The 27,190-nt window shown below is 43.1% G+C and overlaps 1 protein-coding gene across 3 annotated transcripts in view; it reads left to right on the top strand.

Moving 5' to 3' along the window:
* The window catches only part of CRTAC1 (cartilage acidic protein 1), a 317,696-nt gene that overhangs the window by 241,617 nt on the left and 48,889 nt on the right, over window positions 1-27,190 (top strand). For all 3 annotated transcript variants that reach the window (XM_075612348.1, XM_075612347.1, XM_075612349.1), the window contains exons 6-7: window positions 3,674-3,808; window positions 19,314-19,459. In XM_075612348.1, the coding sequence (XP_075468463.1) occupies window positions 3,674-3,808; window positions 19,314-19,459 (281 nt within the window). The remainder of the gene's footprint in view (window positions 1-3,673; window positions 3,809-19,313; window positions 19,460-27,190) is intronic.

Below are 27,190 nucleotides of genomic sequence, written 5' to 3' on the forward strand. Positions count from 1 at the left end.
CTAATCTAATATTTGTTGCTTATTTACCAGTTCCTAAGCCAGTACTTTTGATACAGGGAAAATAAACTGTTGGATAGGTGACAGTCTACAATGTGGTAGCAGAGGCTTTTGGAGATGTAGTTACTTGTTGAATTTGCTTTATATAATATTACAATTAGAGCAATACAATATATTTCTTCTCATCATGCAGCACATGAATACAGTATATTAAAATGATCTTTGGATCAGGGAAGGAGTGGCTCAGTGAGTAACGACACTGATTCTTGTACTGAGTGGAACCTGGTTCAATTCCCGGTGTCGGCTCCTTGTGATCTTGGGTTAATCACTTTATCTCCCTGTGCCTCAGTCACCAAAAACATAGATTGTAAGCTCCACGGGGCAGGGACTGTGTCTACAAAATGTCTCTGTAAAGCACTACACAAAATTAGCAGCACTATACAAGAACAAAATATTATTGTTAATATTATTATATGCTGAGAAGTCCAGTCACACACCATTGTCACTTTCCAGAATAATGTATTTCTGGTTTTCATCGATGCTAATTAATTAACCAGTAGCTCGATCGATTTGTTTAATTTCACTTGATCAATGACTTCATGTTGAAGTATTTTGAATTGTAACAAAGCTTGAGTTCCCAATTAATAAAACCCTTTTCCTTTGGTGCACTGTGCACCATTTATACAACTATCTCGTGTTTGTGGCCCTCTTCTGATAAGTGATTAGTCACATTTATCTCATGACTTTATTCCCAACAAATGTATTAATTCCCATCTTCCCTATAGGATTATTGCCTTTCTGTGGTTCGGTTAAGCACATTCTTGGAAAACGCAGCCTCGTTACTTCTATTGCTAATATTGTTTCCTTCATCTCCATTCTCGTGTGTATGAGTTTCCAAAGAAATCTGAGTATTGTAATCATTCACGAGATATCCCATACTGGCTAAAAAGTTATATTTCAGAGTTTAATGGCGTGCGCAATATCATAGTAGAATTGATCAGAAGGTAATATAATATAATGCAAATTCATCCTTCAACAATTTGGCACCAGTGATCAGCATAATAGATTTTAAGTAATTTCCCTGTTATGGTTCTATTGTCTCTTGATTTATCCTCTGTCATTAATTAGAAACAATGTTGCCATGGTTACAGTTAATTGTGTGTTATGAACAGCTTGAGACGTTAACCAATTGCAATCAGCAAATTAGATTTTGAAAAAATTCCTAGAATGGCAAACATGTCAAATGTGGAAGATAGATGTTTTGGCTTCGTGCGTCTGCATACTTATTCAGTTTCAGCCTTGAGTTATTGATATCCCAGTAATCAAATATACCAACTATAACTTACAACTTCTGATGGGCTGTATTAATATTGTTTGACGTTCCATATCACTAGATCACCAAAAAAACCAAAATATGCATTAGCTTTATTAATTTGTTTCATTTATCACATTCTTACTTGAACAGTTGAAGACGTAGGAATAAAACCTGCAGAGAGTCTATTAATGACTGATCCCTCATTTCGAGGTATCAGATTTCTGGGTTAGTATCCAGGTTTTCAAACATAAGGGGGCCATGTTAGCTAAACAGTGCTAGGCCATAAGACACCTTCCAGGATCGAATAACACCTTACAATCCATTCACTTGAATATGCTGTAGGGTGTCTTCCAATTTCAGAAGTTATCTTATGGAATAGCACCGCTTAGTAAATTGGGGCCACAATCTTGCCTAGGATCAGTGAATTAATGGTAGTGTAATGTTATACTTAGTGGGTTAAATTTAATTTACTAGCATCTTTAAAAAAAAAAAAATCCAATGTGTACAATCTTGTTTAGGCTTCTTTTTACCTTGATTACCAGATATCGTTTTTTCACATCGCCAAAAGAATGATAAGTTTAGCCATAAGAGTAATCTCATCTTTATATGGATGTCAATTACATTAGTCAGTTGCTTCAAGTTTTGACCCACTATATGGGACAGTCCTTTTAAGCACCAACATTGAACGGGACATACTTTTGATTGAGCCACCTGTGCTGAAGAAGGGATATCCTTAAAATCTGACGGGTTGGTGGCCCCTTAGGACTGGAGTTGGCCACTCCTGACTTAATCTTTCGTTGCTCTTGTTTGACCTTCACAAAGACACTTTCGTAATTTACATCATTGCCCGTATGCGTTCTCATGGGAATTATAATCATTTCCCATATGCCGTACTGTGTAACACAACACTTTGTTCAGATTTCATTAGATACAGTAAATTCAGAAAATTAGTAGTTTTAGGAAGTAAAATTTGGATGTTAATGAGCTCATTCCTATAAAAAAAAAATGCTGTCTTTTGAGAAACATCTACACAACCAACCGAGAAGCAAACACAGAATAGCTTCAGAGCCATTAACAATGTATTGTTCCTTAAGTTGTACAGTGCAGCAGTCCAGGACAGATGGAAGATATCCACTTATAATCCTAACGGTCAATTTGCGCCCGACAAGTCATTTTCTGGGACATTGACATTTCTGATTTTAGGAGAAAAATTAGTTGACTTTATTGAGCAGCTGTTTATGGACCTTAAATACAGTACAGGCATACCCCGCATTAATGTACGCAATGGGACCGGAGCATGTATGTAAAGCGAAAATGTACTTAAAGTGAAGCGCTATCTTTTTTTCACTTATCGATGCATGTACTGTACTGCAATTGTCATATACGTGTATAACTGATATAAATAACGCATTTATAACAGGCTCTATAGTCTCCCCATTTGAGCACAGCTTCGGTGCAGGTAGGGAGCCGGTATTGCTGTTCAGGACGTGCTGACAGGTGCATGCGTGAGCTGCCGTTTGCCTATTGGGCGATATGTACTTACTCGCGAGTGTACTTAAAGTGAGTGTCCTTAAACCGGGGTATGCCTGTAGTTGTTTATAAGAACATAGATACATTAGGCATTTGCACTTTATTGTATTTACTGTATATTTGATCACACTTTATTGTATATATAAGTTGTATATATATGTGTGTATGTATGTGTGTGAATATGTAGAGGTATCAGTACTGTGTTAGCCGAGCTTTAATAATCAAAAATGAATAGACAATACCGTTCTGGTGCTAACGAAATGCTTTTATTTGTGCGAGCTTTTGAGATACACTGATCTCTTCTTCCGGCGATGGTACATTGAATAAAGCAGGGAAGGATAACTTACAAACAGTGCATATACTGTAGGAATGTTATCTGTGACTGATAACATTACTACAGTATATGCACTGTTTGTAAGTTTAACCTTGCCTGCGTTATTCAATGTACAGTACCACCGCCGGAAGAAGAGATCAGTGTATCTCAAAAGCTCGCACAAATAAAAACATTTCGTTAGCCACAGAACGGTATCATCTATTAATTTTTTATGATATATATATATATACACACACACAACATTTGGAGGTTTAGGAGTGATCAGAGTAGCGCTCAGTAACTGGTGGTGGTAGACAGTCCAACTTTGAGAAATGCATTTGCTGGACATTTATTATTTGACAATATTATTTTATTACACAAAATATTTGTTTCTTATTGCAGAATTTGTTGCACGCATGTGACCCTGTTGCTGTCGGAGAGGCCTGCAATGCACTGCGACATGGTTATGTCTACTTTCCTTGTTTGCATACTCATCATTCTTTCATTGATATTTACAGGTGGCCGAGGCGTTACTGTTGGACCAATCCTGGGCTCAGCTCTCTCCGATATATTCTGCGACAATGAGAATGGCCCAAATTTTCTCTTTCAGAACAAGGGAGATGGGACCTTTGTTGATATTGCTTCTAATGCAGGTGAGTATCAGTCGCACACACACACCACACATTTATCAGATTGTCATACAGTATATCTGTACATTCTTGGGAAGAGATCTACTTTCTCATGGAGCATGAAGTTGTAAGAACTGTGTATTTTCCATGCAAAGTTCCTTCTCCTACTTGTAAAGGCGATTTCAGGTTCCATGTGGCTTCTTCTTGCTGTGGTAGATGCTGCTTTTCCAGTAGATATTTATATTCACCCTATTCATACCTTTGTCTTTGGAAATTCGCCCATACTGTTCATTAATAAACTGTAGAAGATGCAACAAATGTTCAGCAAGAACTGGAATCTAACACACTTATTGGGGATGTTTCCTAAATGGGAAAATGAAATGTACGACCAAAAATCTGTTACATTTTTGGTTCTCAAATTCATTTTGATGATTCAACTGGCAAAATGTTAAGGCAAAACTGATATAAAGAAATATTGGACTTAAAAAAAAATTGCATGTAACTTTTGCACTTTCTGGTAACTAATGGACGGAATACAGATGTTGCCAGCGTTATTGTTCCACGTGATAACACAACATATCATAGTTCAGAATGTTCAAGAATTTCTATAGGCTTTAATGGCAGTGAAGGTGAATGTTCCAACATATCCCACTGTATACACATACACTGACTTACTATTCTGCAGCAACATTGCCATTGAATCATGTAGAACCTTTACAGTATTGTCAGGCATGCCTGGGTGGGTTGAGGTATCCGAGAGAACAAGTCTGCAACATCTTTATCACCAGATGAAACAATGAAGCTGTCTACATTTTTACGTCACGAAGGTTACCATGCAACAAACGTAATTTACCTCATTATATTTTTCATAAAGCTTTTTATACCTTTTACCCTTGACATTTTACATATCTGCGAAAATGCCAAAAGGTTTGCTAGTTTTTTGTACAGAATTTTGTGTACCTTAAGCAAATGGGTTTGGGTGATACCCTAGTGTAAATAACATGTTTAGTTATACATGTTGCACCATATAATGGAGCAAATGTACAATCAAATTAAACAAACCATAATGTCAGAGACAAATCTATTAGAAACCATTGGTTCAGCCAATTATTCCTCTACTTGTGTAGGTTTTTTTTACCTGTAAATTTGTATGGGAAGGGAAGCGTCATTTTCAAAGCTATTAAGGAAGGTGGATAGTTCAAAGCGGTCTTGCTATAAAAGCAAATTACAATAGCAATATGGAATTTAAAATGACTAATCATCTTTTATGGCACAAATACGGCTATAAAAAGGAATATAAAGAAACTCCATTAATTGTGATTTTCATGCAGGACTGGGGCATGTGAGGGTTCATTGTCTTTGAAATATATGTATTACTGAAACAGAGATGAAATCTAAAAATAGACCTTGAGGTGAGAACTTTCCATGGTTTTACATTGATGTAAAAAGGATGAGAGGTGTGGGTTAGACTGAGGAGGAAACATCGGAATGGTAACAGTTCTGTAATTAATAATTTAGGACCATTAGTAAAGGTGATATGTCAGAATGAGGGGAGAGATGGCAGGTGAAGATGCAGCAATAATAGCAGAGATACAGCTCAACCCCCTTATAACGCTGTGCTTGGGGTCCAAAGAATCACATCGCGTTATAAGCGGATCGCGTTAGAAATAATGTACAATTGTGTGCATTGTACAATAAAGTATTTAAGATACCATTTAAGATTAACAAAATGTAAAAAATTGCATTGTGAGCTACTGAGTTGTGGATACTAATTTATGTAAGATAATCCTAAAAATGGGTCAGAAAAAATACTGAGGAATTGGCAAGAAAATAATTTAAAAAAAAATTAAATCATCAAGGACAGTGGCTTTGCTAAGTGTCAATCTGTACTTTTGTCGTCACCTTGTACAGAATAATGTATATAATGTATTTTTTTTTAATTGTAGGTTTTAATTTTTTACGATAGCTGTTTGTAAAGTATTCACAAATATGAAAATTGGGAGCCACACTTGCATCGCGTTATAAGCGGATTCGCGTTGTAACGAATCGCGTTATAACGGGGTTGAGCTGTATATATATATATATTTTTTTTAAGATTGTATTTCATTGATCAGAATTACCAAGGACATGAATGCATTAGCAGCATTTCTCAGGCTGCTAAAGGACCTTGCGGGTTGGGTTAAAGAAGGCATCTTTGCTGTAGCAGTCTGATATTCAGGCGAGATTCGTAACATTACCGTAAAACTAACAATATATATTGACATTCTAATAGCACGCAACTATCTGATACAAGCCCATATTTACTAAGTGATGCTATTCCATAAGACACCTTATGTCCCATTCACTTGAATAGCCTGTAAAGTGTTTTCTGGAAGGTGTCATAGAATAGCACCGCTTAGGAAATATGGCCGATAACCTATGGCATTTGCTTTAAACGATAACAAATCTTTAATATTTTTGGAAAATGATGGGTTTGAGGGTCTAGTTGTAATCAGCACAATTACAAATAATGCACAATATGATATGTGCTGCTTAAGTTAAGAGTGAACTTGTCTCAGGCTTAACCATAGAAGCTCTGCAGTAGGCAAAAGCACTTGGAAATCCACATAATGAAGGGGATAAGAAGATAAAAGTGACACACTCACTGGGTGCTTAAGTGCATTACACTACCCAGAATCCCAGTGTGCAGATTAATCATAGTGTATGACTTGTGATAAGTGGGGGAATGAAGCAGGGATGGGAACCTGTAGAAAACATGCAAACACGCTCATGAGTATGGTATTTTTGCTGTCCTTCTTGTATACCCACACCAACCAGGTTGTGATGACTTTATACCCATCTGGATACATTGAACGCTCATGATATTTAAGCATACAAAGATTATCTTCCAAAGTAGAACAAGGAGTGGACATTTATGAATTGGGGGTACAGGCAGAGGTTAGGGAACTGTCTCAGACATTGGTAGGTTTTACTGGAAGCAGCTGGTGAAATGTGAGTCAATAATAATTAATAATTAATAATTGTTTTTTCTTGTATAGCGCTGACAATGAAGGCAGCTGGCACAAGTCCCTTACAATCTGATTTTGGTGCCTGAGGCACAGGGAGATAAGGTGACTTGTCCAAGGTCACAAGGAGCTGGTCCTGGGATTTGAACCAGGTTCTTGTTTCAAACTCAGTGTTGTTGTTTCTGGAGTCAGTATCTTTACTCACTAAGCCGCTGCTTCAGCCCATGAAGGGGTAGAGGTGGTGAGAAAACTTATGTAATACTGAGCTGCATATGACTGCTCTGTGAGTTTACTTCTTAGTTCTATTCATCTGTTGGTTTCATAAGCACTAATGAAGACTCTTTTATTTATTTTTTTCTTACTACAGCCTTATCTTTTATTTTGGCACTTTTATATTCATATTCATTATTGATTGCCGCCTGTACACAATGGTTTGCATTAATGGTAACAGTTAAACTTTAGGACACGCCAACAGACTTATTAGTATGCAAAATGTAAACATATTATAAATATAACACTTGGAAAGACTCTGTAGCTCGAACAACTTAAAATGACAATGGATTTACGCTAATTTCTACTTGCTGCTTAATTGCTTAATATGCTTAACATTTTTAGAGTCATTTATTTTTATTTGTATTTTAGTAAGTTCATGTTTTAAACAGGAAAAACAATAGGTGACACCAGTCTAAATTCTTTCAAAACTAAAGCTGTCTCGCATTTTAATCTAGTTTGTAATTGTTACATACGCCTATAATATATATTATCTTTAACTGTGCATGAAATGTCTTGTATTTCCTGTTCGCTTATGTTACTATGTATTTGTAAGCATGTATTATTTGTCATCATCTCTATGCCCAGGACATACTTGAAAACTAGAGGTACAGCTGAACTCCGTTATAACGCGGTGCTTGGGGTCCACATAATGAGACTGCATTATAAACGGGATCGCGGGGAAAAAATGTCCGCCGCCGCGATCAGGGGAGCAGCTTCGAAGGGTGCTGGGGATATGACACCACAAGTCGGGGGCGGGGGGTTGAGTGCTGACATGCTGCACATAACAGCCCAGCTCTGACACACTCTGCCCATAACAGCCCGGCTCTGAGACTGTCTGCTGCTTCTGTATACTGATACCCCAGCTATACAGGATGCTTTTCTAGACGCAGTCTTGCATCTCCTGCGGGAGGAAGGAAAGGGAGAGATTGCGTCTTTCCTAACAGCAGCTGTAGAAGCACCTTTGGGGGGAGGATGAGAGGGGAAAGATACACTTCTGGGCACAGAACGGGGTGACAAATACCCTGCAGTGAGGTAGCAGGGGCATCTGGGTGAGGAGCAGGAGGGAGGTTTAATTATTCAGCAGGAATATCGGCAGTTTAGTGAAAGGTGTATGGGAGGGCATAGTGAAGCTAGAAAAGCCAAGAAAGGGTGGAAAGCCAGATGGCAACACCTGGAAGTTTGCCAAAAAAAATGCTTTATAAAACGGGAGCCACGCTGAGACTGCGTTATATGCGGATCCGCGTTGTAGCGGATCGCACTATAACGGGTTGAGCTGTAACTCTCAATGTAATACTTCCTGGTAAAATATTTTATAAATAAATAAATCAGATTTGTTTTTAATACTGTAGTGGAATCTAACCACCTATTGTCAACTTTACCTTGTGCCCAGGACATACTTGAAAACGAGAGGTAACTCAATGTATTTCTCCCAGTAAAATATTTGATAACTAAAATAACCAGTCTGTAATGTACTAACGTGTCAATCACATGTGAAACATTTTCTCAGGGTCTGTATATCTAATCCATGATTATCAGCAGATCCTTTTACACGTACAGAATCCTGAAGATTTTTCTTATTTTTTTATTGATGCAGGAAAACAAAATAAGGGAAATATGACAGCAAGTGAAGCAGAAAGTGGTACTTCTTGTTACTAAATAGGCATCAAGTGACTCCTCTCCCTTTGATCTGTAGACGCGCAACCAAAACGGTCAAAGGTACACTTGTCTGAGAAAATGCAGGAGATGTTATGGATTTCTCCTCGTCTTTGGGTTTTAATTAAAATGGCACTATCAACAATAGACCCATAACTGACCATACTCATTTGGATATACAGTACTCCAGTCCTCAATGGCCACCAACAGGCCAGGTATTAGCGATATCCCTGCTTCAGCACAGGTGACTGTGCTCAGAATGACTGTGCCACTGATTGAGCCACCTGGGCTGAAGCATGGATATCCCTAGTACCTGACATGGTGGTGGCCCTTAAGGACTGGAGTTGGCTACCACTGCAGTATACTATGGTCATGGATGCATTTAGTCTCTCCTTTCTTCAGCTTTAATTACTGTACTTTCTGCACTTGATCAGTGTCTCTGCAGCCTCCTGCCTTCATTATTTGAGAGGCCCAAAAAGTAAATTATAAGTAATCGAACCCAGAATTAGGTAAATTGAATGTGTGGAGGTGCCATACAGAATAAGAGATGGCATGGGATTTTAATTGTGTGCCTCTATCCAGCCTCTGACTCTGATCAATTACAGATCCAATGTGCACATTTGCCACTGGTACTACAGTGATTCATCAGCCTGACAAAGGTCTTCGGAGTAATGTTGCTGTATAAATACACCCAATTTTTTTTTGGAACCCACTACAGCAATCTTTTTTTTTTTTTTTTTTTTTTTAAGTTTTCTAATGAATTCGCAGAACTGAGTTTATTAATTTGGTTCAGGTGCAGTTTATATAAAATAATACATGAATCAAAGCTATATTTACTTTCAACAATGAAGGCCATTTGGGGGAAGCTTTGGAAAGTGACTGATTAAAAGGAAAGAGGTCATGATTTAATAATGTAATTCAGCTTTGCATTAAAATCCCATTTCCCTCAGTAATATGTTCCTTTTGGAAGAAAAATCTTTTTTTTCCCCCTGGCAGCACAATATTTTGTTTTGTAGTAAGCCAGTAAAAAAATTGTGCTTTTGATCAGACAATAATCTGACTAAAGCAAGGCTGTATGAAAGCAAGATATATGTAGAAATAGAACGTATGTGTAAGAAAGAGAGAGGTAGATGAACTGTCCTGGTAATTGAAAGTCAGAATGATGGCAGGGGTTTAACAAGACTTGTCAAGGGTGCATTTATCAACCAAACAGATGCTGGAGAGCTCTTGCCTCTTTTCTTCTGGCTAACGGGAGGTGACTTCCCTTCAAGGTGAGAGAGAACTTATCTGGATGGCTGCTAATATTCATTCTTTCCTTAGTATGAACAGTAGTCACACCTTTGGTTAGAGTTCTTATTTTGCCACTCATATTAATATAGCTCTGCTAATTTATTACTGTTCTGGAACTATATAGGTTACAACACATCTAGCAGAACGCTGTCTGGATATCAGCGATAGCAATTACTGGGTTGCTTCTAAAGAATGTTGCAGATACTGTGTAGTACTCTAAGCAGGGTTGCTCAACTCCAGACCTCAAGACCCCCCCACCCCCCAAACAGGTCAGGTTTTAAGGATATCCCCGCTTCAGCACTGGTGGCCCAATCAGTGACTCATTCAAAGACTGTGCTGCATCAGGAACAGGTTGAGCCACCTGTGCTGAAGCTGGGATAGCCTTAAAACGTGACCTGTTGGGCGGTCTTGAGCACTGGAGTTCAGTTCTCCTGCTCTAAAAGGTCAGTGTTCCAAGGACAAGAAACGTTTACTCTGACAAACATTTGTGTTTGTTTGGTTCTTGTGGATACTTCTGTTGTACAAAATGTGTCTGCCATTTTTTAAGTTTGACACAAATCTCGAAGTAAAGGGTTTATTCTATGAAAAGGCAAAGTTTGGGGCCTATTTACTAAAATCATTAGATTTATTTTCTACGTCAACCTTTGAGAACTAAAACGAGTACAAACCTTCACAAAATATGTTGTACATTTGAATATATATATATACTATACTATCTACTATATATTTCTGAAAGCACTGTATGTCTGCGTCCCTAGCGGCAATCTCATTGGTCCCTTGGCCTGCCCGCCCCCGCACCTCTCATTGGCCTGAGGCAGAGTGACGGGCAAAAACACACACACACACACACACACACACACACACACACACACACACACACACACACACACACACACACACACACACACCACCCCCCCTCACACACACACACACCCTCACTCTCCCCCGTCAGTTGGACCGCAGCTCACCTTCCACACCCCCCCCCTCCTCTCCCGGTGCCCCTCACTCTCTCCCCCCACCTCACCCAAATCCCCACGCTCCGCAACATCCCCAGCCGCACCATCACCTTCACCGTGCGCCGCGGCCCTCCTGCTCAGCAGCAAACTCCAGGCTCCTCCCCCCTCGCGGCGCGGCCCGGGCCTTTTGCTCTCCCCCTCACGTGCACCGCTACCAGATAGGGGAAGCGCGGCCCGGGCCTTTTGCTCTCCCCCTCACGTGCACCGCTACCGGAGAGGGGAAGCGCGGCCCGGGACTCCCCCTCACGTGCGCCGCTACCGGAGAGGGGAAGCGCGGCGCGGGACTCCCCATCACGTGCGCCGCTACCGGAGAGGGGAAGCGCGGCGCGAGACTCCCCATCACGTGCGCCGCTACCGGAGAGGGGAAGCGCGGCGCGAGACTCCCCATCACGTGCGCCGCTACCGGAGAGGGGAAGCGCGGCGCGGGACTCCCCATCACGTGCGTCGGCTCCCGGACGAAGGGGAAGCGCGCCGCGGGTCTCCTGCCACTCTTGCCCCCCCCCCCCCAGCTTCCCGAACTCACCTCCTGCCCCAGCCAGATGCCACGGGGTCAAGGTAAGTCACCCACCGTCTCCCACCCACGCACTGTCACCCAGTCACCCACACACCCACCCAGTCACCCACCCACCCAGTCACCCACCCACCCAGTCACCCACCCACTCAGTCACCCACTCAGTCACCCACCCAGTCACCCACCCAGTCACTTTCACCCAGTCACCCACCCACCCACTCAGTCACCCACCCACTCAGTAACCCACCCACTCAGTAACCCACCCACCCAGTCACTTAGTCACCCACCCACTCACTCAGTCAAGTCACCCACCCACTCACTCAGTCAAGTCACCCACTCACTCAGTCAAGTCACTCACCCACTCACTCAGTCAAGTCACCCACCCACTCACTCAGTCAAGTCACCCACCCACCCAGTCAAGTCACCCACCCACCCAGTCACCCACCCACCCACCCATCCAGTCACCCACCCACCCACCCATCCAGTCACCCACCCACCCATCCAGTCACCCACCCAGTCAGTCAATCACCCACCCAGTCAGTCAGTCAGTCAGTCACCCACCCAGTCAGTCAGTCAGTCACCCACCCACCCACCCAGTCAGTCAGTCAGTCAGTCAGTCACCCAGTCAGTCAGTCACCCACCCACCCAGTCACCCACCCACCCAGTCACCCACCCACCCAGTCACCCACACAACCACACACCCACCCAGTCACTTTCACTCAGTCACCCACCCACCCAAGTCACCCACCCAAGTCAGTCACCCACCCACCCAAGTCAAACTCAGTCAACTCAGTCAACTCAGTCACCCACCCATTCAGTCAGTCACCCAGTCACCCACCCATTCAGTCAGTCAGTCAGTCACCCACCCATTCAGTCACCCATTCAGTCAGTCACCCAGTCACCCACCCATTCAGTCAGTCAGTCAGTCACCCACCCAGTCACCCACTCACCCACCCAGTCAGTCACCCACTCACCCACCCAGTCAGTCACCCACTCACCCACCCAGTCAGTCACCCACTCACCCACCAAGTCAGTCACCCAGTCAGTCACCCACTCACCCACCCAGTCAGTCACCCACTCACCCACCCAGTCAGTCACCCACTCACCCACCCAGTCAGTCACCCACTCACCCACCCAGTCAGTCACCCACTCACCCACCCAGTCAGTCACCCACTCACCCACCCAGTCAGTCACCCACTCACCCAGTCAGTCAGTCACCCACTCACCCACCCAGTCAGTCACCCACTCACCCACCCAGTCAGTCACCCACTCACCCACCAAGTCAGTCTCCCACTCACCCACCCAGTCAGTCAGTCTCCCACTCACCCACCCAGTCAGTCTCCCACTCACCCACCCAGTCAGTCAGTCTCCCACTCACCCACCCAGTCAGTCTCCCACTCACCCACCCAGTCAGTCTCCCACTAACCCACCCAGTCAGTCTCCCACTCACCCACCCAGTCAGTCTCCCACTCACCCACCCAGTCAGTCTCCCACTCACCCACCCAGTCAGTCTCCCACTCACCCACCCAGTCAGTCTCCCACCCAGTCAGTCTCCCACCCAGTCAGTCTCCCACCCAGTCTCCCACCCAGTCAGTCTCCCACCCAGTCAGTCTCCCACCCAGTCAGTCTCCCACCCAGTCAGTCTCCCACCCAGTCAGTCTCCCACCCACTCTCCCACTCAGTCTCCCACTCAGTCTCCCACTCAGTCTCCCACTCAGTCTCCCACTCAGTCTCCCACTCACCCACCCATTCAGTTTCCCACTCACCCACCCATTCAGTTTCCCACTCACCCACCCATTCAGTTTCCCACTCACCCACCCATTCAGTTTCCCACTCACCCACCCATTCAGTTTCCCACTCACCCACCCATTCAGTTTCCCACTCACCCACCCATTCAGTTTCCCACTCACCCACCCATTCAGTTTCCCACTCATCCACCCATTCAGTTTCCCACTCATCCACCCATTCAGTTTCCCACTCACCCACCCATTCAGTCTCCCACTCACCCACCCATTCAGTCTCACACTCACCCACCCATTCAGTCTCACACTCACCCACCCATTCAGTCTCACACTCACCCACCCATTCAGTCTCACACTCACCCACCCAGTCTCACCCAAAACCACCCACCCAGTCACTGACCCCACCCACCCACTCACCGACCCCACCCACCCACTCACCGACCCCACCAACCCACTCACTGACCCACCCAGTCACCGACCCCAGTCACTGACCCACCCAGTCACCGACCCTGAAAAAGTCACCCAGTCACCGAAAGTCACCCACCCACCCAAACTCACCCACCCACCGACCCAACTCACCCACCCAACCACCGACCCAAAGTCACCCACCGACCCAAAGTCACCCACCCACCGACCCAAAGTCAAACCGACCCAAAGTCACCCACCCACCCACCGACCCAAAGTCACCCACCCACCGACCCAAAGTCACCTACCCACCAATCGACCCAAAGTCACCCACCCACCGACCCAAAATCACCCACCCACCGACCCAAAGTCACACACCCACCGACCCAAAGTCACCCACCCACCGACCCAAAGTCACCCACCCATCGACCCAAAGTCAAACCGACCCAAAGTCACCCACCCAGTCACCGACCCAAAGTCACCCACTCAGTCACCAACCCACCCACCCACTCAGTCAAGTGTCACCCACCCACCCACACAGTCACCCACACACTCAGTCAACTCAGTCACCCACCTAGTTGTCAAGGGGGGGGGGAAGCCTAACCCTGTCGTACGCCCCCCCCCAAATTACATCCCGGGCAACGCCGGGTCTCTCAGCTAGTATATATATATATATATATATATATATATAAGCCCCTAGAAGAAGCAAAGGGTGTGAAACGCTGCTTCAGGCTTGTCTTTGTGTGTACTCCCCGTGGATCCCCCTTATCGGCTGTGAACTCTCTCTACTACAACACTACAGATCTCTTGCCTCACATGCCATCTCAGGACTTTATCACAAGGACAATTTTTTCATGATGATCTGCAAGTATACATAGTGATATTTCCATCTTTTCAGCGGTGACCCCTTGTTATTAATTTGTTTCCTTGATGACCTAGGGGGTACTGTACTGGCAATTATTATTATTAGCAGTCAATAGTTTACAGCACAGAGCTTCAATTAATAATTTTTTTAACCGTCCGGTCTTTACATATATCTCAGGAGTTTACTACTTCTCTCCTCTTGAGCAGTATTAATCTGCTCTTATACATTTATTAAGGACTACAGTATTGTTCTGTCATTTTGTATGTTTTATAGCTGCGGGGATCCCATGGAGTTTTTTTTTTTTTTTTAACTTTGTATCTTTTTTGTGTTCTCCATTTTCATGAATAAACATTTTTTCATTATTATATTTGCTTGAGTGCTTTTAATGGGACACTTTTTTCTTTTTTCTTTCTCATTAATATATATATATATATATATATATATATATATATATATATATATATATATATATATATCTCTATATATATATATATATATACAGTGTTCGACAATTATATACATTTACACGCCCGGGGCGTGTGGATTTAACCCCCGGGCGAGTAAATATTGGCCCAAGCAGCACACGTGTGTTTTTTTAATTCCCCCGCTCGCGCTGCTGTTTTTCCCACGCTCGCGCTGGAGAAGAAGAAAAAAAAGCCGGAGGCGGGTTCATGTTGTTGGGGGAGATTACCCCGCCTCCGGTTCTCTGAGCAGTGCCTTCGCTCCTCCCACGCCTCTCAGTAATACTATACTTTCACTCCTCCCCCTTCCGGCAGCCAGCCCCTTCCACGCCTGTCTGCCTCAGGCCCCTGCAGGGCCACCTGTCACCCCCCCTCGCCCATCGGGCCATCCGCCCCCCCTCGCATTGGGCCATCTGCCCCCCCTCGCATCGGGCCATCCGCCCCCCCCCTCGCATCGGGCCATCCGCCCCCTTCCCCTTACCCCAATCTCTCCTGGCCTCCGTGACCCCCCCCTCACCCCAAACTCTCCCGGCCTCCTGACCCCCCCCTTACCCCACGCGGCGTCGGTGTGCCGCCTCTGCGGACAGTCTGCAGATCTGTCACACAAGCACTCAGCTGTTAAGGAAACCCGAGCCCTGCTCTGATGGCCAGCTCAGCCGTTAGCATGGGAAATCCCCTAACCGGTGCCTCTCTCTGCTCTAAGCAGGGGAAATCCCCTAACCGGTGCTTCTCCCTGCTCTAAGCAGGGGAAATCCCCTAACCGGTGCTTCTCCCTGAGGGGGCGTGGCCCCTTCCAGAGGCCCTCCTGCCGTGCGGAGGCCCCCGCTGCCATGTGCGACCCCCCCTGCCTTGCAGATGCCCTCCTGCCGTGTGGCAGACCCACTGCCGTGCAGATGCCCCACTGCTGCCATGTGTGACCCCCTGCCTTGCGGGTGGGTGAGTCTTTGTGTGTGAGTGACAGACTGTGTGTGTGTGTGTGTGTGTATCTGTGAGTGTGAGTGTGTCTGAGTGAGTGTGTCTGAGTGAGAGTGTCTGAGTGAGAGTGAGTATCTGTGTGTCTGTGAGTGTGTCACCCTCTCCCTGTGTCACCCTCTCCCTGTGTCACCCTCTCCCTGTGTCACCCTCTCCCTCTCCCTGTGTCACCCACCCTCTCCCTCTGTCACCCTCTCCCTGTGTCACCCACCCTCTCCCTGTGTCACCCTCTCCCTGTGTCACCCTCTCCCTGTGTCACCCTCTCCCTGTGTCACCCTCCCTCTCCCTGTGTCACCCTCCCTCTCCCTGTGTCACCCTCTCCCTGTGTCACCCTCTCCCTGTGTCACCCTCTCCCTGTGTCACCCTCTCCCTCTCTCACCCTCTCCCTGTGTCACCCTCTCCCTCTCCCTGTGTCACCCTCCCCCTGTGTCACCCTCCCTCTGTGTCACCCTCCCCCTATGTCACCCTCCCCGTGTCACCCTCTCCCTGTGTCACCCTCTCCCTGTGTCACCCTCTCCCTCTCCCTGTGTCAACCTCTCCCTGTGTCACCCTCCCCCTCTCAGTGTCACCCTCCCCCTCTCAGTGTCACCCTCCCCCTCTTCATGTATCACCCTCCCCCTCTCTCTGTTTCACTCTCCCCCTCTCCCTGTGTCACCCTCCCCCTCTCCCTGTGTCACCCTCCCCCTCTCTCTGTGTCACACTCCCTCTCCCTGTGTCACCTCCCTCTCCCTGTGTCACCCTCCCTCTCCCTCTCCATGTCACCCTCTCCCTGTGTCACCCACCCTCTCCGTCTCCCTGTGTCACCCTCTCCCTCTCTGTCTCCCTCTCTCTGTCGCACTCTCTTCTTCGCTCTCTCTGTCGCACTCTCTTCTTCGCGCTCTCTGTCACACTCTCTTCTTCGCTCTCTCTGTCGCACTCTCTTCTTCGCTCTCTCTGTCGCACTCTCTTCTTCGCGCTCTCTGTCGCACACTCTTCTTCGCGCTCTCTGTCGCACTCTCTTCTTCGCGCTCTCTGTCGCACTCTCTCTTTGTCTCTCATTCTCTCAGTGTGTGTCTCTCATTCTCTCTCTTTCTCTGTGTCTCTCTCTCTCTCTCTCTCTCTCTCTCTCTCTCTGTGTGTGTGTGTCACTCTCTGTGTGTGTGTGTGTGTGTGTGTGTGGGTGTGCCCCTCTGTGTGTGTGTGTGTCTGTCTCTCTCTCTCTGTGAAGCGCCGACGTCCAGACACTGGTTAAGGGGTTCAGGAAACTAGTCATTCACATCTGGCTTTTATTTCTAGATCCGACATTGACACACACACACACACACACACACGACTAATTGTAGTATAATGTAATACAATAAATACATTTATGTCAAAAACGAATGTTGTTCTGACTAGGAATTTATTAAATGTATTTTATTTATATATTTTATTTTAAAGCGGAGTTGGGGGCGGGACTAGGGGCAGAGTTGGGGGCGGGACTAGGTGGCGAGTAGATTTTTTGGTTGGGCGAGTAGATTTTTGGGTGATTTGTCGAACACTGTATATATATATATATATCATAATTTGTTGCTTGAAATTGTTTTTGAAGCATTTCATAGTGTTGAAAACCAGGTTGATATAATTTAAATTAAAACAGATTATTTATAACTAATAAATATAAGTTATTAATGCAATATTATTTGTAATAGCCATAGTGTGGAAAACAAAATGTAATCTATATAATGAAGCATCTGTACTGCATTATATATATTTTTGGTTGGCACATAGGAAATACATTCTGCGCTAACACTACAGTATTAACAGACATTTTAGGGTTTACGCCAAGTTCAGTTTTTTGTTTTTTTTGCACATACTGTAGAAACACTCCTTTTTTAGTAGACACTATTTACATCTTTACGCCAAGCGCAGTCCATGACGGAGTACAAAAAAAATGGAAAAACGACTTTTTTTTTATGCTGGTGATACAGACGAAGAAATTTCAGGTTAGCTCAGAGGTGAACACATACACAATTATCTTTCTCGAAGAGGGGGGATAGGGGAGTGGGGGGGGGGCATCCTGTTTTTACCCATCCACTTTTTTCTTGCAAGAAAGCATTCTATTTTGGGACAATGGGGATCCCAGCCTGGACAGATCCCCAAGTAGAAACTGATTATAAGATACTGTGCGTACTGAAGTGCCATTTTATACTAGTATTGAACAATAGAACTATGGAAAAGAAAGGACAGCTGTTGAATTATTAGGAAGGATGATATGAGTTTCCTCGTAATCTATAACCAAATATGTGACATTAAAACGCAAATTGAAATCCCCCCCCCCCCCCTAACAGTTGATAATGCATTCCCAGATCTGTGTGTACAGATGAATGAGGTGACAGGTTCAGCATGCACATGGAAAGTGTGTTCTATGTTAGAAAGTTGTGTGAAGGAAACCGCAGTGAGAACATAAGGGAGCATTCTGGAAAGTGACACAACCTTGATTTTAACCCTTACTGTCCTGGTGGTTCGGCAGCCCCAGAGGCAGCGCATAGAGTGAAAACATGATGTGTGTGATTGGTGCGCAGATGACTGAAACAAAAGTGGATTACGCTTTACTTCAGTTTAATTCTGGCTGGCTTCTCTGTTACAGCAGTCAGGCTCATCAGTCCCTAGAAAACGAGCAAGTGTCCATGGTGTTTTGGGAATATCATAAGGGCACTCTAAAGGGTTAAAGCAACAATCTGGGCTGCTCTTTTTCTTTTCTTTGCCTCCTTCCCTATTGTACAGCATAGGAACCAAAGGGTCCTCTGGATACGAACCCCCCTGTATCCATATCTAGGGACCCCAAGGTTCCCTAGATCAGTGGTTTCCAATCTTTTTTGGATTAAGGAACCCCAAGTTAAATTCTGAAGAACCCCAACCCTCTCTAATAGCGCGTCTGAGATCAGATGCATTTTAAGGAACCCCACCCCACTCTAATAGCGCTTTTCTGAGATCAGATGCATTGTAAATTCTTCTGTACAGTATTTGATACAATTTTCAAATGACCAGAAAATTGCAGGGAACCCTTTAGGGATGCCCGTAGAACCCAAGGCATCCTAGGAACCCTGGTTGAAAAATACTGCCCTAGATACTTACCGGTGAAGTTACTGGTTTTAACTCTCTCTCCGGGTTGGGTGAAAACCAAGAGTTGGAACTAAAGCAGTTCAGGACCGGAAGACGTCTCTTTCCTCCCGCTTCCCATGCTGTAAGGGGGAAGGGGTGGGGGGAACAGGTGTGATTAGGAGGCAAGACTACTGCTTTAATTTTTCCCACAGCAACATGGCTTCTGTTCTTCCCTCCAGCACTTCAAATGAAAATAGTTTTTGTTTGTTACAGGAGTGGATGACGCGTATCAGCATGGGCGTGGTGTAGCATTAGCTGACTTCAATCGGGACGGCAAAATAGATATTGTGTATGGAAACTGGAACGGACCTCATCGTCTATTTCTGCAGATGAACACAAATGGAAGAATTCGCTTCCGGGTAAGAATCACTCCTCAGGAACTGGTTACAGGATTGAAACCGGAGGGTATTCCAGATGCAAAATACTGCTCTATTTTCAGCTCTGGGGTGGTGCTCCGATTTCCAAAATACTTACCGGTGAAGTTTTAAAGGGGATAACCATCCATAGGAAGCTGCAATTAAGGATGATTTTTATAATTTGATATTTTAATATTTGCAATTAAGGATGATTCTTATATTTATGATTTTTAGATTTGGCCACCATTTTGTGTTCCCTGGGGGAGATTTAATCCCGGAAACTTCACCGGTAAGTATCTCAAACCATGGGGGACGAGGTAAAAATAAAATAGGTAGGAGGCATTGCTACTTTAAGGAATTTCAATAGCATGGAAATACCAATAAATGTACCTAATTTGTAATAAATGTGCCTACATTCTGTGCCATGCAGTGAGATGCATTATGCACAGATATTGATACCTACTGTTTCTTTGTCTCCCATCATAATATAAGTATAATGAAAATGCCAGAATATATTCAATATTTTAATAAACCTAGTACACCAGAGGTTAATTTGTTGCAGTTTGCCTTAAAAATACAAGGAATTGTTTTGATGGGGGTCAGGCTACTGACCCTATCTGGCCTTTATGTGTTGGTCTAGTTATCTATGGTCAACGTATGTTTTTGTAAATTGGATTGAAATATGGCATTACAACGTCTCCCTTTAGTGGGAATAAACAAAGAAACCTGTTAATGCATCAGAAGATATTATTTGGTGGTCTGGGAATACAAGAAGGTGTAGCCAGGAAGATAGTTCCCAGGTTTCTATAAATTTACTAAATATAAAATATCAGGGATCTAACAGAGATTCACGAGCATTGCAGATGGATCTTTGTAACATGTGCAATCAAATGAATCAAATAATGCTAAACACTTCATAATTATGAGGATGCGAAGGATAGATATCCATTTGTCTTTCAAACTTAGCAGTAAACAAATCAAGATTGACATCCACACATGCATTTTCATTATAGACGCAACAGTGAAGATGGCATTTTAAGTATTATAGGAATAAAGATATGGGGCATTTTCTACATCATAGAAAAAATATAAATTGCTGCACACTATTATAATCAGAAAAAAGGGGATACAACTACCGGTGCTCCTGGTTCAGGATTCTCTGTATCAATCCAGGGTATAACGAAGGGAAGAAAATCAGGGCTCCACGGATTTGCTCAATAAACTAATTTATTGCCAATAGACTTAACGTTTCTGCTTTTGAGAAAGGCCTGTGTAGCCAAAACGTTAAGTCTATTGGCAATAAATTTGTTTATTGAGCAAATCCGTGGAGCCCTGATTATCTTCCCTGCATTTTCTACATCAGGCATCTTTTTATTAAAAAAAAAAATGTTTTTTCTTTCTAGCCATAAGTGTCATTAGAGATTGATGAAGGAGGGTTAAAGATAGGCCCAGAAGGTGGGCTTATGCTGCGTTTCAATTAAGGGGATTTAGGATAAAAATCCTGCATTTGGAATATGAATTTAGAAATACAACATTGAGGGTGTGTTGTCTATGGTAATGGTGCTCAGCTCCAGTTTTCAGGATTCCCGACAGGTCAGGTTTTCAGCATATACTTGCTTCAGCACAGGTGGCTCAATCAGAGGCTCAGTCTTCGCAGCAGGGACTGATTGAGCCACCTGTGCTGAAGCAGGGATATGCTGAAGACCTTTGGGGGAGGGGGGACTTGAGGACTGGAGTGGAGCACCCAGGTCTATGGCAGACATGGATTTCCATATTTCCAACTTCAAGCCTCTCTAAAGAAAATGTGATGATGTCATCAGAAATGTAATTACTGTAGATACTATTTTACTCCTTTCATTTTTAAGGAACGGTCTGCATATATTGTACTGTTTATTTTTGTAATCTTTTTTCTGTAACCGAAGCACTGTACGGCTTTTGTTTATTAAATCTAAAATTTAATAAGCAATGTTTTGGGCTCTAAGTGAACTGTGCACATTTTTAAGAGAGTATTACATTTTTGAACACATTTTGATACAATAGATTTTTGTGTGCTAAATACATATTTTGTATAGTAAAGAGAGAACAAAAGCTCTGGAATTACATTTTGGTATCCCTTTGATGGTGGCAGCAATTTATAAAACGTTTTACCAGGAAGTAATATGTTGAGAGTTACCTTTCGTTTTCAAATATGTTCTAGGCACAGAGTTAAGATTACAAATAATACATCGTTACAAATACAGTTACATAAGTGAACAGGGTAAACATTATATACAAGACATAGCAGGCGTATGTAACAGTTACAGACCAGATTAAAATGAGACAGCTTTAGTTTTGAAAGAACTTAGACTGTTGGTGGCTGTGAGAGTCTCCAGTAGATTGTTCCAGTTTTGTGGTGCATGGTATGAGGAGGAGCGGCTGGATACTTTGCTGAACCTTGGGACCATGAACAGTCTTTTGGAGTCAAATATCAGATGATAAGTACTGCATGTGGTAGGGGTGAGGAGCTTGTTCAGATAGATGGGTAGCTTGCCCAGAAAGTATTTGAAGGCAAGACAGGAATGATGAACTTTGCGCCTAGACTCAAGTGATGACCAATCTAGTTCTTTGAGCATTTCGCAGTGGTGTGTGGTGTAGTTGCATTGGAGAACAAAACAGCATATTGAATTGTAGAGGGTGTCAAGTTTGCTAAGGTGGGTTTGGGGTGCCGAGCCATATACTATGTCCCTAAAGTCGATAATTGGCATTAGCATCTGCTGTGCGATACGCTTTGTGATCAGCAGACTTAGGGAGGATTTGTTCCTGTAAAATACAACTAGTTTGGCATAGGTTTTGGATGTCAGGGTATCAATGTGCATCCCGAATGTTAAATGGGAGTCAAACATATGCCCAAGTATTTAAAATGAGTAACAGGAGTTAGGGTGGTGTTAGCGATGGTTCTGATCTGGAGCTCAGTCATTAGAAGCTTTCAAAATTTAGCCTCGTTCCCAAATACCATTGTTACAGTCTTGTCAGTGTTTAAAAACAGTTTGTTTTGGGAAATCCAATTTTCAAGTCTCAAAAAGTCATATTGAAGTATTTGTTCAAGGTCGGAGAGGCTATGGCTGTGTGAAAATAAGATTCTGCCATCGGCATACATGTGTATTGAAGCTCCCTTACAAGCTATGGGAAGATCATTGATGAACACTGAGAAGAGTAGGGGCCACAGAACAGAGTCTTGCGGGACACCACAGGTGATATCCAAGGGGTTGGAGTTAGAGCCTGAGATGGACACATGTTGGGATCTACCTGATGGGTAAAGTTTAAAGCATGCTTTCCTATACCAGAGCAAGATAACATGATCAACAGTACCAAAAGGCTTTGCAAAATCTAGGAATATTGCACCAGTGAGTTGTCCCCGTTCCATTCCACATTGGATTTCATTGCAAACTTTTAGCAGGGTAGTTACGTTTGAGTGTTTGGGGTGAAAGCCAGATTGGAATTGGCTAGGGAAATTTGTCTTGGTATAGTAATAGTTTAATTGGGAGTGAACACATTTTTTCATGACTTTGGATAATATTGGGAGAAGAGAGATTGGCCTGTAGTTTGAGACAGTCTTCTTGTCCCCCCTTTTGAAGGTTGGGACAACTCCTAGCAGTTTTCCAGGTCATAGGGATATGGCCTGCAGACAAAATAGAGTTCACTATGGAAGCAATTGGTTTGGCGATGGCTGGGGCGCCAAGTCTTAGGAACTTAGATTGCAGTAAGTCAGGTCCACATTGGCTGCTTAGTTTTAATTTGAGGAGCGCTTGTGTAATCTCCTCTTCGGATACTGGGACAAATTGAATATTGTGAGCAGTGTTGGGAGAGGGTGGGGCTTTAGGGGTACTCACAGAATGAGGTTCATGTTTGTGGTTTGGGATGTTTTTCACTAATAAGTTAGTAGCACACCCCACAAAGTAGTCATTGAATGCATTTGCATTGTCACTGTGGTTTGTCAGAGTAATATCCTCCATAGTGATATTACTTGGTTGTTGATGGTTAGAAGGCTCCAATATGTTGTTGATAACCTTCCAGAAGTTAGCTTTGAGGGACCCTGCATGAGTGAAAAGTGGATCGGCTGTGTATTAAGCCTTGCCACATATCCACGTCACGTGCTCACACAAGTGCCGTTTGTGATAGTAAGGTTTTAAGTGCTTCAAGTCAGGAACTCTATCTTGTTTACTATCATTTATATGCGATCCCTAATTACAGATGTAATTCCCCATGCTTTAAAAGATATATGTTTCTAATACACATCCCTACCTACAGTACATGGCGGGTGTGACCTGCGGCACCCCTTTTATGTTGGCGCCCCTAGCAAGTACCCGCCCCTTAATCCGGCTCTGAGTATGTAAAATAAAACATTACAATAATAGTAATGTAGTAGTTATTAAAGAACATTTTCTGTTGGCCATTTTTTTTACTTTACCATACTGCACAGCTCTGTCAAATCGGACTGGAATTAGAAGCCCTTATATTCACCACTGAAACATTCAATTAGTGTTATCATCATCTTTAGTAAACAGAGATCACAGAGGTTTTACTGCCTGGGGACATTTTAAAGGATGTCTGACACACTCCCCACCCCCCTCAACCACCTTCCCTGGCTTCCCACTGATTTACAGTTCTTGCAAGCATACGCTTCCGAGAATGCTGAGCAAGGCAGAAATCCAAGTGACTGGAAGGCACAGAAATGTACAAATAGACATAGAAAGAGAATGGTGTTAAAGAGAAACAGAAAGAAAGCGAGGAAATACACAGAGCGTAAAAAGTGCCAGCAGCATGGAACAAGAAGAAAAAAAAAGGCAATAAGGAGGTAAATATGTCAGATAAGAGATTGGGACCGACAAGCATTTCATTTCAGGGCTTGTTACATGAAGCAATAGTATGAGCAATAATCCAGTAGGAGTAGTTATGGAATATTAACTGAATGAGCGCGTTATAATGGGATGAATACCTTTTTGTTCGACTTGTCACTGCTGTTAATAAGATCTAGTTGTTTTTCTTAAACACTAAACGAAAAACAAGTGTCTGGCATGTGACAAATACTAAAGGATGTATATATGTATGCATTAATGTAGATGTGCATATATGTACATATACATGTGCTAGTGTGCATATATGTGTCATGTGTGTGTTTATGTATATATATCTATATATAGATATATATACACACAAAAACATATATATATATATATATATATATATATATATACACGTGTAGAGGTATCAGTACCGTGTTAGCCGATACACACACACACTCTTACATCACTTGCTTTCAGGAACCTTTTGTCACCTCTAGCCATAAAACACATCCACACCAGGGGAAGGACCAGCACAGATAACATTCCAGAGACACTGTTTTTAAGTATTCCCTTTTGCTTGCTTCATTCATTGTATCTTCGCCGGAAGAAGAGATCAGTGTATCTCGAAAGCTCGCACAAATAAAAGCATTTCGTTAGCCACAGAACGGTATCATCTATTTATTTTTTGATTATATATATATATATATATAAAAATTGTGTGCTCATTTGCGTGTCCTTTCCCAGAACCCCTTGCTGCAGTGGAAGCACTGTGTGCTGGGTGATAATGGTGAAAGGCAGGGTTGCACTCCTGTCTAGGACAAGCAAATGAGCATACAGTCAGATTCTCTCTCTCTCTCTCTCTCTCTCTCTCTCTCTCTCTCTCTCTCTCTCTCTCTCTCTCTCTCTCTCTCTCTCTCTCTCTCTCTCTCATATATATACAAATATACAAAAAAGACTGCGCTTTGAGTATCTGTCTGCAATGTATTACCAACTAACTGTATAATCAATGTATAAAGTATATACAGGCATACCCCGGTTTAAGGACACTCACTTTAAGTACACTCGCGAGTAAGTACATATTGATCAATAGGAAAACGGCAGCTCACGCATGCGCCTGTCAGCATGTCCTGAACAGCAATACCGACTCCCTACCTGTACCGAAGCTGTGCGCAAGCGGGGAGGCTATAGAGACTGTTACACATGTGTTATTTACATCAGTTATGCACGTATATGACGGTTGCCGTACAGTTCATGCATCGATAAGTAGGAAAAAGGTAGTGCTTCACTTTAAGTACATTTTCGCTTTACATACATGCTCCGGTCCCATTGCGTACGTTAATGCGGGGTATGCCTGTATATAGGAAAAAATTTATATAAAAAAAATATACAATAAAGGAACCTAATATATGTCAAAAAATGATGCTCTAGCACTATACCAAAAATAAAAATATAAAATAAAATAAAAACTAAATCGATAACATAAACTAGTATTACCAATGACTGTTCAAATATAACATATAAACATGCATGTATAAGAAAAAATAAAATTAAAAATGAAAATAAATAAAATAAGTGTGCTTGGGGGAGTAAAGGAAAATATAAAAAAGATAATGAAACCACAAATAATGAAGTGAATCAGAGTCCACAAAACCATATGATGAAAATATCCTATTAAAATGGAAGGGTGGTGGCCCTCTGTATGGATGTAGGCAGCTTTCTGAAAGGAACAACGATCTCCCACTGGATCTAGATGACAAAAAGAGAAGAAAGCGCCCGATCCTAGTGTATTATATTAAGATACAAAATTTAATGTTCCATAAAACTCCCCTGATGAAATCACCCAAGTGTGAAGAAACGCGTAGGGATACTAGTTTTTACTAGTGATGGTCATTGCACCAGACCTGTTCTGTATCCGGGACTTTCATTCAGACTCTAGAACTCTGCGACGCTGACGCGCTGTTTGTTGGGACTTTGGGACGCCACCTCATGGTGACACATCAGCGATTTGGTCACCTTGGTCCTACCTTCTCCCTTCCTCCTATCCCAAACCACTGTTCACCACAGCTCGTTTGCGGCTGAGAACAGGAGTAGCTGCACACTCTCTGGAGTTCCTGCTGGACGGTAGTTCAGAGGTGCCATACAACTTGTGAGAGCAGGAAGTGTGAGCGCAGCAGCAGTTTCCAGCGTCTCGTGAATGAGTATTACTCATTACATGCTTTAACACTTTTTATGTTTGTGAGTGCGCATTTGTTGGAGTTTTATGGAACATTAAATTTTGTATCTTAATATAATACACTAGGATGGGGCGCTTTCTTCTCTTTTTGTCATATATATATATCTCAAACACAAAAAGAAGAAAACTCACATAAAACACTGTGATAAATAATGAATATACAAAAAAGTTTCTTATAGACCAAAATCAAAAACGAGGGAAATTTGATAAAAAAGACAGATTAAGACTAAAGCGGGGACCAACAGAAAACTTTATTAGACATAAAGCAACAAAACCCATGAATGTGAACAGAAAATGTAAGGAACACAAATAGAATCTAATACTAGACTGCGGACATAAATGCAGTTAGAATTGAAGAATTGCCCTAACACAGACAATGAGATATAATTAGTTCCCATTGAGAGTAATGACCTGCAGGTCTGAGAAGTACACATATGCAAAATGAAGATGAGGATACACATGATGGAACAGAACTAATGTGAAAGCCTTTCCTGTGGCAAAGTACAGTCAAAGAAATGCATACATACTGTATAAGGATGAAAAAAATACCCCTAGGATAAAGCAAACAGTACCCAGGAAACCCCTGCAGAGTATAATATATAATAAGCAGGTAATGCTTAGTGATGAAAGCAGTATCTTTAACATGCTAAACTAGTTGAGAACACGGCTCCTCTTGGG

The sequence above is a fragment of the Ascaphus truei genome, chromosome 8, assembly GCF_040206685.1.
Source record: "Ascaphus truei isolate aAscTru1 chromosome 8, aAscTru1.hap1, whole genome shotgun sequence".
Taxonomy (NCBI): Eukaryota; Metazoa; Chordata; class Amphibia; order Anura; family Ascaphidae; genus Ascaphus; species Ascaphus truei.